This window comes from Narcine bancroftii, chromosome 1 (genome assembly GCF_036971445.1).
Source record: "Narcine bancroftii isolate sNarBan1 chromosome 1, sNarBan1.hap1, whole genome shotgun sequence".
In the NCBI taxonomy this organism is placed as follows: Eukaryota; Metazoa; Chordata; class Chondrichthyes; order Torpediniformes; family Narcinidae; genus Narcine; species Narcine bancroftii.
In genome coordinates, this window is record NC_091469.1 from 431,920,777 (window position 1) to 431,935,983 (window position 15,207).

General features: G+C 40.7%; 1 protein-coding gene across 9 annotated transcripts in view; it reads left to right on the forward strand.

The window, feature by feature from the left end:
• LOC138751657 (triple functional domain protein) overlaps positions 1 to 15,207 on the forward strand; it is a 470,729-nt gene that overhangs the window by 392,334 nt on the left and 63,188 nt on the right. For 6 of the 9 annotated variants that reach the window (XM_069914227.1, XM_069914221.1, XM_069914223.1 and 3 more), the window contains 5 exons: positions 591 to 680; positions 3,638 to 3,730; positions 4,113 to 4,163; positions 9,064 to 9,141; positions 12,860 to 13,051. In XM_069914227.1, the coding sequence (XP_069770328.1) occupies positions 591 to 680; positions 3,638 to 3,730; positions 4,113 to 4,163; positions 9,064 to 9,141; positions 12,860 to 13,051 (504 nt within the window). Of the gene's footprint in view, positions 1 to 590; positions 681 to 3,637; positions 3,731 to 4,112; positions 4,164 to 6,515; positions 6,596 to 9,063; positions 9,142 to 12,859; positions 13,052 to 15,207 lie in introns of those variants that run through there. The other 3 variants (XM_069914228.1, XM_069914229.1, XM_069914224.1) reach the window with 3 other exon arrangements.

Consider the following 15,207-nt stretch of genomic DNA (forward strand, 5'->3'; position numbering starts at 1 on the left):
ACGGCTGTGGGTGTGATCAAGGCAGTTACTAAGAAAGAAGTTGCTTTAAAAACCACCAAGGCTGCCACTAAATTATTAAAGAAATGATTATACCACTGATCACCAAGATTTTGCAAGCCCCAAAACTGACACCAACAACATTTTTCCTACCTTAAAAATAGACATCCTCCTAAATGGAACATCATGCTTTCAAGTCACCTTATTGACTTGTATACGCAACAGAATAACTTAAGATGTGAATGTTTGCATGGTAGTGTTGGACAACACAATTTCCCAAAAAATTAATCCAAGCCTTAATGTACTGCAAGTACGGTAAAACCTCTGGAATTTAGCATCCACGTGGTTGAGTAGATACTGGATAGGTGAATTTTGTAGTTGCTTTAGACTTTATGTTGCATAATGGAAAACTAATGGCAAAGTGTGCCAGTTTTAAACTTCCATATTTTTACACATTTATTTTTGACTTTTTTTTGCCATTTGGTTGAATTCTGGAGGACTGGGAATTTACTGTGCAAATAATTTTTCAAATTTGGAAGACTAAGGAAAGAGTATATGTTAACTACACTTTTTATCTTTGTTTCAATCAAAAGGAAAGAAGACTACATATGTATATAGTTTACTGTCAAAATAAACCCAAATCTGAGTACATTGTGTCAGAATACATTGACACTTATTTTGAGGTAAGAATTTTGCTTATATTATTTGTATGTTTTTGAAAAAAGATCATTGATGTGAATATTAATATAAATAGGAGTAAAACACAAAAATGCAGATACTGTGATTGAAGTAAAAACACAATTCTGGAGAAACTCAGCAGGTCGAACAGTGTACTTTATGTGGAAAACCAGTGTTTCAAAACGTAGGTAGGAGTCCAAACAAAAAATAGTGGGGGGGGGGGAGGAGCACAGTCCCACAGGACAAGGGAGGGAGGGCACACCAGCAAGAAGAGGGAGGGGGCTGGCTCTGTAAATGGTGAGGGAAGGGAGTGGAGAGATGGAGGAAAGAGTACAGGGAATGGGAAGGGTAGGAGAGCAGGGAGTAGGCTAGCAGAAACTGGAAAGGTCAATGTTAACCTCATTTAGTTGGAGAGTACCCAGATGGAAAATTAAGTGTTGGCCCTCCAATTTATGGGTGGTCTTAGTTTGACAGTACATGAGGCCAAGGACAAACATGGGGGTATGGCACAGAATTGAAATGGTTGGCAATTGGGAGATCCCTATCACTGATGCAAACAGCGAAGGTGCTCAACAGGAACACCAGATGCAGTACATGGCTCCTGTTGATACACATGAAGTGTTGCTTCACTTTAAAGGATTGTTTGTGGACCCGAATGGTACTGAGAGGAGGTGTTGGCGCAAGTGTGGCACTTCCTATAGCAGAGGAATGTACCAATGGGGGCAATTACAGGGAAGGCATGTGTGGATGAGAGTTTCATAAGGGGTGGTCCCTACAGAAGGCACAGAATGGAGGAGAGGGGAAGATGTGTCAGGTGGGATTATGTTGTAGATGGTGGAAATTACAGAGAATAATGTGTGGGATGTGGAGGTTGTCAGATGGTAGGTGAGGACAAGGGGAATCCTGTTTTTGTTGCGTCTAGGGCATGGGGGGCCAGGGCAGATGAGCGGGAAATGGAAGAGATGGGGGTACGAGCTGAGTTAATGGTGGTAGAGGGGAAGCCACGTTTTTTGGAAGAAGAAGGACATTTTGTATGATTTCGTCTGGAAGACCTCATCTTGGGAACAGATACGATGGTGACAGAAATCGATAGAAAGGAATAAAAACCTTGCAGGGGACTGGGTGTGAAGAAGAGTAGACAAGATAGTTGTGGGAATAATGTCCGAGGAAAGATTGTCTCTCAAGATGGAGACAGAGGGATCAAGAAAGGGGAGAGTGTCGACGGAGATGGACAAAGTGAATTTGAGGTTTGGGTGGAAGTTGGCAACAAAATGAATGAAGTTCACGAGCTCATCACGGGTACATGAGGAAGCACTGATGTAGTCATGAATATAGTGGAGGAAGAGTTGAGGGTCCTTGCCTGTGTAAAATGGCAGCATGGATTGCTCCACAAAGCCTTCAAACAGGAAGGTATAACTAGGACCCTTGCAGTTACCCATAGGTTCTCCTTTGATTTGGAGAAAGTGGGATGAGTCAAATGGAAAGTTATTAATAATGCAAACAAGTTCTGACAGATGGAGGAGGATGACTGGTTCGGTCTCATATCACGAAAGAAACAAAGGGCTTTGAGACCTTCTCTATGGGGGAAATAGAGATGTAAAGGTATTGGGCGTCCATAGTGAAAATGAGGTGGTCAAGTTCAGGGAATTAGAAGTCATTGAAGAAATGGAGGGCATGTGATGTATCACGAATGTAGTCAAGGAGGGATTGAACCAGGGGAGAAAAAAATGGAGTTGAAGATTATACTAATCCATTAGGGCAGAGGTATGCGGAAACGATGGGTTTATCTGGATAATTGGGTTTTTGTATCTTGGGTAGGAGGTAAAACCAAAACCAGGCAGTGCAGAGATGGGAAACAATGAGGTGGGAGGCCGTGCAATGGAGGTGACCAGAGGTGATGAGATTAGAGATAATGTTGGAGATGGTGGCTTGATGTTCTGTTGTGGGGTCCTATGAAGAGGAGGTGGCTGAGAGCTGTTGTCTGGCCTCAGAAAGGTAGAGGTCAATGCACCAGACCACTACAGTACCATACTTGTCTGTGGATGTGATAGTGAGGTTAGGATTGTTGCAGAGAGGGTGGAGGGCAGAGCGTTTGGAGGAAGTGGCATTGGAATAAGAGAGGGGAGTGGTGAGGTTCAAACGGATAATGTCCAGGCAGCAATTGGAAATAAGAAGATCCAGAGCAGCTGGCCAGGACGAGGTGTTCAAGCAGAGGAAGAAGGCTTAAAGTGGGTGAAGGCGGATGAAGGTAAGGCCTCTACTGAGGACCGAGCGCTCCATCTCATAGAGGAGAAGGTTAGAAGGGATAGTAAAGACCAAACAGGGATCAGAGAGGGAGTCGGTCTGGTAGAAGGTGTTGGGGAGAGATGGAAGGTTAGGGAGGTCAGAGGGTGGAGATGGTAGGTAGGGGAAGTCAGAGGTGTGATGTGGATGGTTGAGAAATATTTGCTATGCCCAAATTTGAACAAACTCAAATTTAATATTGTGTATTTATATGATACATGCCAATTATCTGTATTTATGTTTTCTGCTGTATTTTGAACCCAAACTAGTATGTTCTGATATTTGTACCTCAGACTTTTGAGTCCACTTGTCTTTTTTTTTAATCACAAGCTGGAAAAGCAATATTTTTCCAGTCATTTTCAGTGTTGCTCTGAGCAACTCGGAAGCATTTGAGAAGCTTCAGTCTTAAATGTTCTTCACATATTTACAATATTAAATGTTATCATTTAAATTAAAATAATATTTTTCAAGAGCAACATGTATTGCATGGAATTTTCATGATTGTTCTACTTTCTTCTGCAGTTACATTTTAGATACCAAAGGAAATTGTCCAGTGTGTTTACAATTACATAGAATCCAGGTGGAAATGAATAGGATATGAATAAAATATAACTTTATATTTGTTAACAGTGACATTTAAAAAATGAAATTACATGAATGTTAATTTCAATATTTCAAGGATCTAAAACAGCGGCTTGGTCATCGACTACAATTGACTGACCTGCTGATAAAACCAGTGCAGCGTATAATGAAATATCAGCTCTTGTTGAAGGTAGGCTCTTCGTGGGAAGGCTGACATTGAAGAATGCGTGTGCATTGTGTTTTACATTCTGCCCTTGTGCATATTCTTGAACTGGATTCAATTTGACTGTATTTAGTCTTTTCCTATGTATAATACTAACCAAAAGACTTTGTTGGCAGTTCATTGACATGATTGCAGAAATCCTCTCATATTTAACTGCATTAAGCCAAATGTGTAAAACAACTGTTGTTGACAATTAAAATAATAGGTTTTGCAATCTGCTTTTGTTGATGGAATAGAGTACAATAAAATTTCTTCTCAAACTTCAACTAATTTCATGATGCATGTTCTCAAGTCAGTTTCTGAATTATCAGTGATATGTTGGCTAATTTTGTTTCTATTCTTTGCGCAGGACTTCCTTAAATATTCCAGGAAGGCTGCTGTAGATGCCACAGAGCTAGAGGTATTGTTTTATAAAACCCATGACAAAATTGACAATTCCCAAGTATGAAAACAGCGTTGGTGCATATTTGTAAGACATTTAGACATTAAGGTTGATTCCATTAATTGTATTTAATTGGTTGACTTTAAATATATTTTCATAATTTTTGAGTTTTCTTGTGTTTAATTTTATTGTTAAGTGTGGTATGTTTTATAATTTCTAGAAGTGTATGAATGGCAGAATAATGGTTAATTACTACACTAGCCAGTAGAGCTCTGTCTCAATGATACAGTGATGTGAGTTCAAATCTCACCATGGCAACTAGGAAATTTAAATTTAAGTAATTAAACAAATCTGTATTTTTAAGTAAAAATTGGTCTCGGTAAGGGTGAATAAGGAACTTCCGGGTTGTTTTAAAAGCCATCTGTGTCACTGATATCCTTGAGTGTTGGAAATTTTTCATCCTTGTGTGTAGCACAAGTAACCAGTGTTGTTCATTCTTAACTGCCTCCTCAGATCTGGGGCAATTCAGGATGGACAATAAATGATGACATTATCCACAAAGTCCTCGACTTGTGAACAAACTATTTCTCTGCTTCTCCTTCTCAATAGGGAGTGTTTTTCCTGTTTCTGGTGCCCTACGCTGGTCCGCTGCTCCGCAGAGACTCCAACTCCTTGTGGCCACTGCCGAGCACAGGCACCGTCATCTCGGGAACAGAACTCCACAGTTGCAAGATTTTAAATGACACAGCTGGTTCCTTTAAAAGGCCGCTTAAAACCTGTACAGTGCTTTCAGCATTAGGACCAAGCGTTGAATCCTTCAGAGCAGTGCTGTGTCTCTGGTCTCTGCTCTCCTGAATCTGCACCAGCAACAACACTGTTATTACAACCACTCCAGCAACACTGCCATTTTCTTTTTCATATCTTCTTCTTTGGCTTGGCTTCGCGGACGAAGATTTATGGAGGGGGTAAAAAGTCCACGTCAGCTGCAGGCTCGTTTGTGGCTGACAAGTCCGATGCGGGACAGGCAGACACGATTGCAGCGGTTGCAGGGGAAAATTGGTTGGTTGGGGTTGGGTGTTGGGTTTTTCCTCCTTTGCCTTTTGTCAGTGAGGTGGGCTCTGCGGTCTTCTTCAAAGGAGGTTGCTGCCCGCCAAACTGTGAGGCGCCAAGATGCACGGTTTGAGGCGTTATCAGCCCACTGGCGGTGGTCAATGTGGCAGGCACCAAGAGATTTCTTTAGGCAGTCCTTGTACCTTTTCTTTGGTGCACCTCTGTCACGGTGGCCAGTGGAGAGCTCGCCATATAACACGATCTTGGGAAGGCGATGGTCCTCCATTCTGGAGACGTGACCCATCCAGCGCAGCTGGATCTTCAGCAGCGTGGACTCGATGCTGTCGACCTCTGCCATCTCGAGTACTTCGACGTTAGGGATGTAAGCGCTCCAATGGATGGAGCGGAGACAACGCTGGTGGAAGCGTTCTAGGAGCCGTAGGTGATGCCGGTAGAGGACCCATGATTCGGAGCCGAACAGGAGTGTGGGTATGACAACGGCTCTGTATACGCTTATCTTTGTGAGGTTTTTCAGTTGGTTGTTTTTCCAGACTCTTTTGTGTAGTCTTCCAAAGGCGCTATTTGCCTTGGCGAGTCTGTTGTCTATCTCATTGTCGATCCTTGCATCTGATGAAATGGTGCAGCCGAGATAGGTAAACTGGTTGACCATATAGATATATATATATAAATTATATCCCAATATATAATTTTCCTTATTTTCCTGCAAAATACTAGGCTTGTACACTAAGGAGCTAATGTTCCTTCCATGTTTCATGAAGTAATATAACTGAGTTTTCAATGACAATGTGAGGTATGAGGAAATGGCGTTTAGAAGTGTTTAAGGTGAGCCGCTAAATTGGCTTGAGATTGCTCAGTTCATTTATAATTTTTACCAATTTTCAATGTGGCTACTTGCTATGGGAGATCAAATTTAATTCAGAGTTTCAGCCTAGTGTTGGCCACAGTGCCCCAACATCTGACCTGCTGCTGTCCCAAGGTGGGAGGAGCTGATTGCACCAAAAGAAGCTATGGTAAATATAAAAAAATTACTTCTGTGTGAAATCCTTGCAGATTAAGAGGATTATGAGTGCCATGCCATGACTGACAGGCCCCTTGGTCTCTCAGAACCTGGCCTTCCCTCTTCCTCTTCACTTTCAAACCCTCTTTCCCAGGAGTAACCATTTCAATAAATGTCCTTTTAGATCCCTGGAAGCTCAAATTTCTCTTCCCACACAACCTCACTGATATTAGTCTTGCCATGGAAAGGACATGATATTGTTTATTCACATGAGGTCTAACAATTAAAGTCATTCCTCGCAGGGCCTCGTTTCTGTGAGGGACGCTAGACAAAGTGGCGATTCTCTGTCTTCCTTACAGGAGACAAAGTTAAAGAATTTCATGTATGTTGCATTTTAAATGTTGTATTACTTGACAATAATGGAACCTTTACCTTTAAACTGGCACTAAGACCATAAGCTGTGGCAGCAGAAATTGGCTATTCAGCCCATCGACTCTCCCGCTATTTAGTCATGAGCTGATCCATTTTCCCACTCAGCCCCCCTGCCCAGTCTTCTCCCCATAACCTTTGATCTTCTGGCTAATTAATAACCTGTGAATCTCTCCCTTAAATACACCCAATGACTTGGCCTCCACAACTGCCTGTGGCAACAGATTCCACAGATTTACTGCCCTTTGTCTTAAGAACTTCCTCAACATCTCTGATCTAATCTGACGCCCTTCAATTCTGAAAGTGTGCCTTCCACAACCTTTCAACATCTACTCTATTCACAACTTTCAATGTTTGAAATATTTCAATAAGATCCCCCTCATCCTCCTAAATTCCAATGAGTTCAGGCCAAGAGTTGTCAAACACTCCTCATATGATAACCCTTTTATTTCCAGAATCATCCTTGTGAACCTCCTCTGAATCCACTCTGTCAGCACATCCTTTCTTAAATGAGGGTCCCAAAACTGCTCACAGCACTCCAAGTGAGGTCTCACAAGTGCCTTATAAAGCTTCAATACCACATCCCTGCTCTTGTGTTCTATTCCTCTTGAAAGGAATCCCGCCGTTGCATTTGCCTTCTTCGCCACTGACTCAATATGCAAGTTTACCTTCAGGCTGTTCTGCATGAGGACTCCCACGTTCCTTTGCATCTGGGTATTTTTAATTTGATTCCACTTTTTTTTAAAAATGGTCCTCCTGTTTATTTTTTATACATGACCATACATTTTCCAATTTAGTATTTCATTTGCCAGTTCTCTACCCATTCTCCTAATCTGTCTAAGTCCTTCTGCAGCCTCCCTGTTTCCTCCACCTAACCAACTTAGTGACAAATCCATTTATTCTATTATCTAATTAATTAATATACAACATAAAAAGAAGCAGCCCCAACACCAACCCCTGTGGAACAACCCCAACATTGACTCCTGTGGAACACCACTAGTGCCTGGCAGCCAAACAGAATATGATCCCTGTATTCCAACCCTCTGCTTCCTGCCAATCAGCCAATGCTAGTGTGTTTCCTGTTATATCATGGGCTCCTCTTTTCTTGTTAAGTAACCTCATATGCATCACTTTGTCAAAGGCCTTATGAAAATCCAATTGCAGTAGTGGTGTCCGGCACCTCCAGGGGATTGGAGGGTATGGAAATTTTACATTTGCTCAAGACTCAGTCTTACAGTGCCAAACTAATACACCAGCATTAAGAATGAACAGTCTAAAAGACAAAAGACAGTACAAAATGTAAAGAAATTTGAAAAAAATTAGTATTGTATTCCTTAATTATGTAAGTTCATTTAAATCAGGTAATTACCATAACTTAAAAATTTAACTTTAAGTTAAAACCCCAGTTGCTGGTTGTGTAACAGCGTGGCATTAACCATTAGCTAATTGTACTGCCATCAAAATTAAACCCCCACCCATATTTACAGATTAAGCCTTTCTAATATACTTAATAATATGCTAATAAAGATAAAGACACTTACGCAGCAGGGATAAGGAGAGACTTTAAGAGAGTCACACCAATGGTGAGAGGCATCAACCTGCTCTTCATCTTGGGCACTGCCATTTTATTCAAACAGCTGCTATGAGCAAAGCACAGCTAAGGCTCTCTGTTGGATGAATATCTGCCTGCATCTTCACCAAAGGCTGATATGTTACTTCAGAAAACATTTACTTTTACAATTTAAATTTTTATTTAAATATTCATTTATTCTTACTTATTTCCTTTTTTTTTGCTTGTTGCTTGAGGTTGCCAGTTGGCTGAATTCCGGATAAAAGGGGTTTTACTGAACACAGCATCCACTGCAACTCCATTATCTAACCTGCTCGTCACTTCATCAAAGATACCTCATGCTCATTACCTTGCAGGAGATACTCTCCTGTCTACCCCTTAATGTGGTAGTTAAAGGCCTGTTACTCTATCCCAGAATGAAGAGTGCTTCGTATTAACAAATCAGGAATATGTGAATCGCAAGGTCCAAATGTAAGCAAGTTTAGGTAGACCACTTAGTTGTCATGGACAAATTGAGCCAACAGTCTGTTTCCATGCTGTTAAACCCAATAATTATGTTGCAGGACTAGCTTTACAATGACTCTTTTTTAACTCACATTTGGGAATGAATTGTGTGAGATTGGAGGGTAAAATCAACAAAAGGATGTGGAAGGTCACTTTAAAAGAGAAAGGGAGAGTTCTAAATGCAAGGCTTTTACGTGTCTGATTTTATTTTTATGTGCACACATCCATCTGGGAATACTACACTTAAGAAAGATGCTTTTTAATGTATTCAATTTTGTGTACAATAATTGATCATTAAAGTTATAAATATTAGACGCTGATATTTTCTTCTTTTCTTCCTTACACAGAAAGCTGTGGAAGTCATGTGCATTGTACCAAAACGTTGCAATGATATGATGAATGTGGGAAGGCTACAAGGATTTGATGTAATTTTTGGTTTCTTTTCTCCATCTGATTATTTGAAAAAGCCTCCTAAGTCATTTGATATTGCTTATTTTATTTTTTAAATCTGAAGTGGTTTTTAAAATTATAGGTTATCTGTTCATGAGGTAAAGAAATGATTTAGAAGAGGGGACTGAATGCAGCATAATAAAATTTGATGAAATTAAAATTAGTGGAATAGCATATTGGGCAGATGATGCAGAGAGGGTGTAGAGAGATTTAGATATTTTAAATGAGTTTGCAAGGACAAGTATGATAGGTGGAATCCAATGTTGGTAAATGCGAGATCGTCCACTTGGGAAGAAAAAATAGTCAATCTGATTATTATCTAAATGATGAAGGATTGCAGCATGCTACAGTGCGGAGGGACTTGGGAGTACAAGTGCATGAATTTACAGGTATTCAAGGAGGCAAATGGAATGTTGTTAAAGGGATTAAATTTAAGAGCAGTGTGGTTCTGCTGCAACCATTAGAGGTACTCATGAGGCTACACTGGAATGTTGCATGCAGTTCTGATCTCCTTTCTTAAGAATGGATATACTGGCTTTGGATGTGGAGCAGAGGAGTTTAACCACATTGGTTGCAGAGTCCATATTCTTAAACTGTCTAAGTCTTTCTGCGGCCTCCCTGTTTCCTTAATACTACCTGCTGTGTAACACTTGTAAATTTGGCCACAAAGCCATTAATTCCATAATCTAAATTATTAATATGCAACAGTTCTGGAGCCACCTGTTTTGAGAAGAAGCACCAGAAACCCATCAATACAGAAGTAAAGATGCAAAGATTAGCCTATGGGGAAAGATAATCACTAGAACTATACAGGGAATTCAGAAGTACGAGAGGTAATCTTTTTTTTTTGAGAACAAAGAACATTTATTATAACAACAATGCAAAGTTGGGGCTTCCCCTTACCCTGGGAATACACCAGTACGAGAGGTAATCTTACAGAAATATATAAAATTGTGAAAGGGATAGATATGGAAAAGTTGTGGCCGCTGTTAGGTGAGATGAGAATGAAGGGACATAGCCTCAAGATTCGATGGAGTAGATTTAGGATGGTGATGAGGGGAAACATCTTTTCCTAAAGTGTAGTGAATCCCTGGAATTCTGCACCAGGAAGCAGTACAGTAAAGGCTGCCTCATTAAATATAGTTCAGAGTTAGACGTTTTTTGGCATTTTTTTGGAACTATGGGATATGGGGAAAAGGCAGGTAGGTGCAGTTGAGTTCACAGCCAGATCAGCTATGATCTTACTAAATGTCAGAAAATCCTAATTCTTATGTTCTTATTACTTCACACATCATGTAAAGTAGAAAAGCATGGTTAAAATTTTAAGTTAGTAATATTTGGTATTTTGTCACTTTCAGGAAATTAGATAATACATAACAGTATAATGGTAAAAGGAAGATTGAATGGGCCATAGATTTCTGTCATTTTTCATTAGTAAAAACAGTGATGGCCTTGCTTGCCTTTATCTTTTTTCATTAACACCATAGTTATCTCCTAAGATTATTAAAGCACCCAGAGTGGATCATTTGCCCCTCATACCTGCTCTGCTATTCAGTAATCCTGCAACAACCTCAAAATCCTCGATTCACTTGGTGTCCAAAATACTGTACATACTCGATTAATCGTTGACCCCCCCCATCACCCCATTTTTTGGCCTGAAAATCGGATGTTTTTGTATGACCCATGTAAAAGTCAAAGCCACCAATGTTTGGCCCTGACTGCCTGCTCCTCTGAGCTCCCAATGCCCCAACCACAAACCATCATCCCAACACCCCAACGGCAGGTTCTCACCCTGGCTGTCTGCCCACCAGAGCTCCTGACACCCCAGCCACCGGAGCTCCTGATGTCCGAGCAATAGATCCTTTCCCCGGCCACCTGACCATCCAAGATCCTGACCACAGATCCTCACCCTGGCTGCCCACCCATCCGAACTCCCTACTGTGGACTTAACACCCGGTCCCAGCCATCGAGCTCCCATCACCTTGAAAAACGCAGGTACTTACAATAGTCAAAAATTTGATCCATGTAAAAGTCAACCCCTCCCTTTTTGTTTTGGCCTGAAAAAGTGGTCCAAAAAAGTTGGCGATTAAATACACATCTACAGTAACCAACGTTTTGGGCCTGAGCCTTTCTTCAAGGTATAAACAAAAAGCTGGCAGTTGCCTGAATAAAAAGGCTGGGGAGGAAGAAGAAAGGACATAGATGGGAGAACAGGAGAGGAAAGGTGAGAATTTATCAAGGGAAGGGGAAGGTGAATGCAGAGCTAGAGGAAAGCAGGCAATGAAAGGGAGATATAGACAAGAGTTAGAGGAAAGGGGAAGGGGAGAGGTGGGGGGAGTCAATGTTAGTATTATCTGGTTGGAGAGTGGCTAGATGGAATATGAGGTGTTGTTCCTTCAATTTGCTGGTGGTCTCAGTCTGGCAGTGCATGAGAACATGGACAGGCATACTGGGGTGGGGAATTGAAATGGGTTGCCACTGGGAGATCCCTGCTATTGCAGCGGACAGAGTGAAGGCGCTCAACGAACAATCTCCCAGTTGACGAACAGAGGAGGCCACAACGAGAGGACCGGATATAGTAGATGATCGCTACAGATTCACAAATTAAGTGTTGCTTCACTTGGAAGGACTGTTTGAAATACCAAATGGTGGTGAGTAAGGAGATGTGGATTCAAGTGTCGCATTTCTTGCAGTCACAGGGATCAATACCAAGGGGCGATTGGTGGGAAGAGAGTAGAGAAAGGAATCACAGAGGAAGTGGCAAGTAGGGAAGGAGATCGGAAGATCTTTCTAGAGGTGGGATCACGTAGTAGTCAAGTCAAGTATATTGTCATCTGATTATACAAGTACAACCTGGTGAAACGATGCTCTCTGATCCTCGGTGCAAAATATGCAGACACACAACCACACATACAGAAAAATAATACATCTGAAGGACAAGTATGATAGCTATTAAAAAATAAATAAATATTGGTTTAGAGAAATGAGAGTCGCAGATGATTAGAGTGAGCAGTTCCTTTGGTCATTCAGCATTCTCAGTGCTTGTGGGAAGAAGCTGTTCCTCAGCCTGGTGATGTTGGCTCTGATACTAATAAGTAGCGGAAATGGAGGAGGATGATATTTTGGATGCAGAGGCTGGTAGTGTTGTAGGTAAGGACAAGGGTGTCATGTCCTTGTTGCACGTGGAAAGGGGGCAGCCAGGTACGGCAGATAAGCGGGTAATGGAGGACAGGCTGGTAAGCACTCTGTTGATGGCAGTAAAGGAAAACCCACATTTGTTTGAAAAAGGGCATCTTAGGTGATCCTGCATGGAAGACCTCGTCCTGGGTGCAAATGTGATTGAAGTAACTGTATTGCAAGAAAGGAATGGAATGAAGAGGGTGGTCATGGTAGCTGTGGGACTTGGTTAGAGAATTCCAAAAATGTGGGACTTGGTTAGAGAATTCCAAAAATGTGTTGCCCTAAGGTGAAAAAGTTCCTATTGTAATTTGAAGACATTTCACCCCTCTTAGAGAAGAATGGAATTTGTTGATTGATTTGTGATCTCAACAAAGATAGGAACAGGTAATCATCTGTACTTTAATTGTACATTCCAACCTTTTTTTGTTAGATACTCTCACTTTTTTCTTGATGATTGCTGATAAAGTCTTTATAATTCTTTGGAAAGAATTATGTTTTTCTCTCTGATTTCAGGGAAAAATTATAGCCCAGGGGAGATTGCTTCTCCAGGACACGTTCCTTGTTGCAGATCAGGATGGTGGGCTCCTTTCACGTAGTAAAGAGCGTAGAGTGTTCCTGTTTGAGCAAATTGCAATTTTCAGTGAACCCTTGGATAAGAAAAAAGGCTTCTCCATGCCTGCCTATTTATTTAAAAACAGTATCAAGGTAATTTAATATTCTGCTTGGAGAATACTCGGTACATTCTATTGTCCACAAATACACCAAAACTAATTGCTCCGGAGAATTTAATTTATCTTAATTAGCCTCTAGTTGACATTTGATTTAGCAAAGGAGTTGGGCATAAGTGTGTGCAGCTGTACTTGTAGTATTATCATGCACCAGTCATTCATCACACTTCCATCATGCAATCCAATCAATAACCATTGCCATTTTTCCACCAAGTCCTTGTGATTTATTTGTGCACAAAATGGCATCCATTTCTGGATATTGTCACAATGCAAGGTGGGCAGACCCAGCAAGTTGAAAAAAATTACCAGTATTTCTGCCAATTTATGAACATTTTTTCAATAAATTCTAAAGAGGGAATTGTATTCCATCTTTTAAATTTTTGTTCTGAGATTTGTGCATTCTGTGAGGGCAGATTTCCATAAACCAAACTGTTTTAACTTAGGGGTTATCTGTAGTATTAACTATTATTGCCACAAATATGGTCTTGCTATTTTGTGATGTATAGAGATAGAACAACCTGACATCATTCCCAGGATTTTTTCCATGTCCTGATCCAAGATGCTCAATTCCAGCTGCTCTCCCATTCTCTGGGGAGAAATAAATCAAATAATAAATCAATTCATGCCACTTTAATAAATCTTGCAACTTCTAATTCTGAGTCACATAGATAAATATCTTGATTGTTCTCTTCTGAAAGTCATTTGGTAAACTAGAATACCTAGAAATATTGTTGTATGTATAAGTGATTTTGTATGCTAATCATTATAATTTGTTAAAATTGCAATTGTATGACAAAAGCACTCATCCCAAAATTAGGTCCTGGTTCTCTAATCTGGAGGATGCAAGGTTTGAACCTCTGGTTTTGAGTCACAAAATTGTAGAGTTTGACTAAGGTCTATGAATGGCACCTCCTTTAATTTAAGGATTTGCTAGTTACTGCTCAACCAATTAACTTCTGCACATCCATCCCACCTCCTAAACCATATACCCCACTCATCTTTCTGAACCCCTTTACTCATCGCGAAACAATTCACTTATCACTCTTGATCTTTTTCCCAATCATCTCTCTCCCCTAATCATTTCCGAGTGCATTCCTTCTCCTAATCACGAGTACAATCTTTCTTGATCAACGCCCTGCCTCTTCCAAACATCTCTCCAACCCTTCCAATAATCTCTCAAACCCTCGACACACAATTTATGTATCAAATACCTTACTCAGTTTTCTTCATTTCACCTCTGATAGTCATGTTCTGCGCTTCTCTGCATTGAATTCCTATTAGACAGAAAATCTTATCCCCCCCCCCACCCCCCACAGTCTCCCAACCCTGACTTGATCGCTGCACAGCAGGTTCTTGTCCCAAATTGCCCTGTCATCCTTTTCCCCATTCTTATGCCAAGATTTTCTCAGTGTTCTGCATTATTGCCAATGTTCAGAGTTTCTCAGACATTTCTCCTTCTCTATATGTAATGATAATGTTTATTTTCATAAACATTGTGGAATGTACAGTGGAATCCCATTATAACACGATGGTTCCGAGTCCAGAAAATCGGATCATGAGAAAAGCAAGGTTGTGCTAAATCAGGGTTTCACTACTGTGTTCAATATATACACACATTGATCACGGCAGCAGCCCCACCATCCCCCCTCTGTTTGCAGCAGCACTCATCCCACCACCCCTACTCCCGTTCACAGCAGCACTAACACCCATTCTCAGCAACACACACCACCCCCCTTCATTAATGTGATGAGTTTCTCACCAAGATAAACGTTACTTTACTTTCTTTAATCGTTTAGACGCGCCACTTCTAAACATTTGCTATGCCATAGGGTTGCCATCCTGCTACTGCATCTTTTAAAATGGGCTCGCTTAATGTCCTATCTCAAAGAAGGGAATGTGGACATTAAAGGGTCCAATGACTCATCACATTATATCCGAATTTGCATTAAATCAGTGTTCCACTATACATATACACCAAAATTCTTACTTCCTACAGCTGAATAGGAACTTTTATTGCAATGCTTATGCCATTGCAATAGCATAAGTTAAATGGAAAAAGAGATACTAAATACAAAAGATCAATGATAAATATTTGCAGTTACCATAGGGCAAGAAAAAAAATGGTTTTACAAT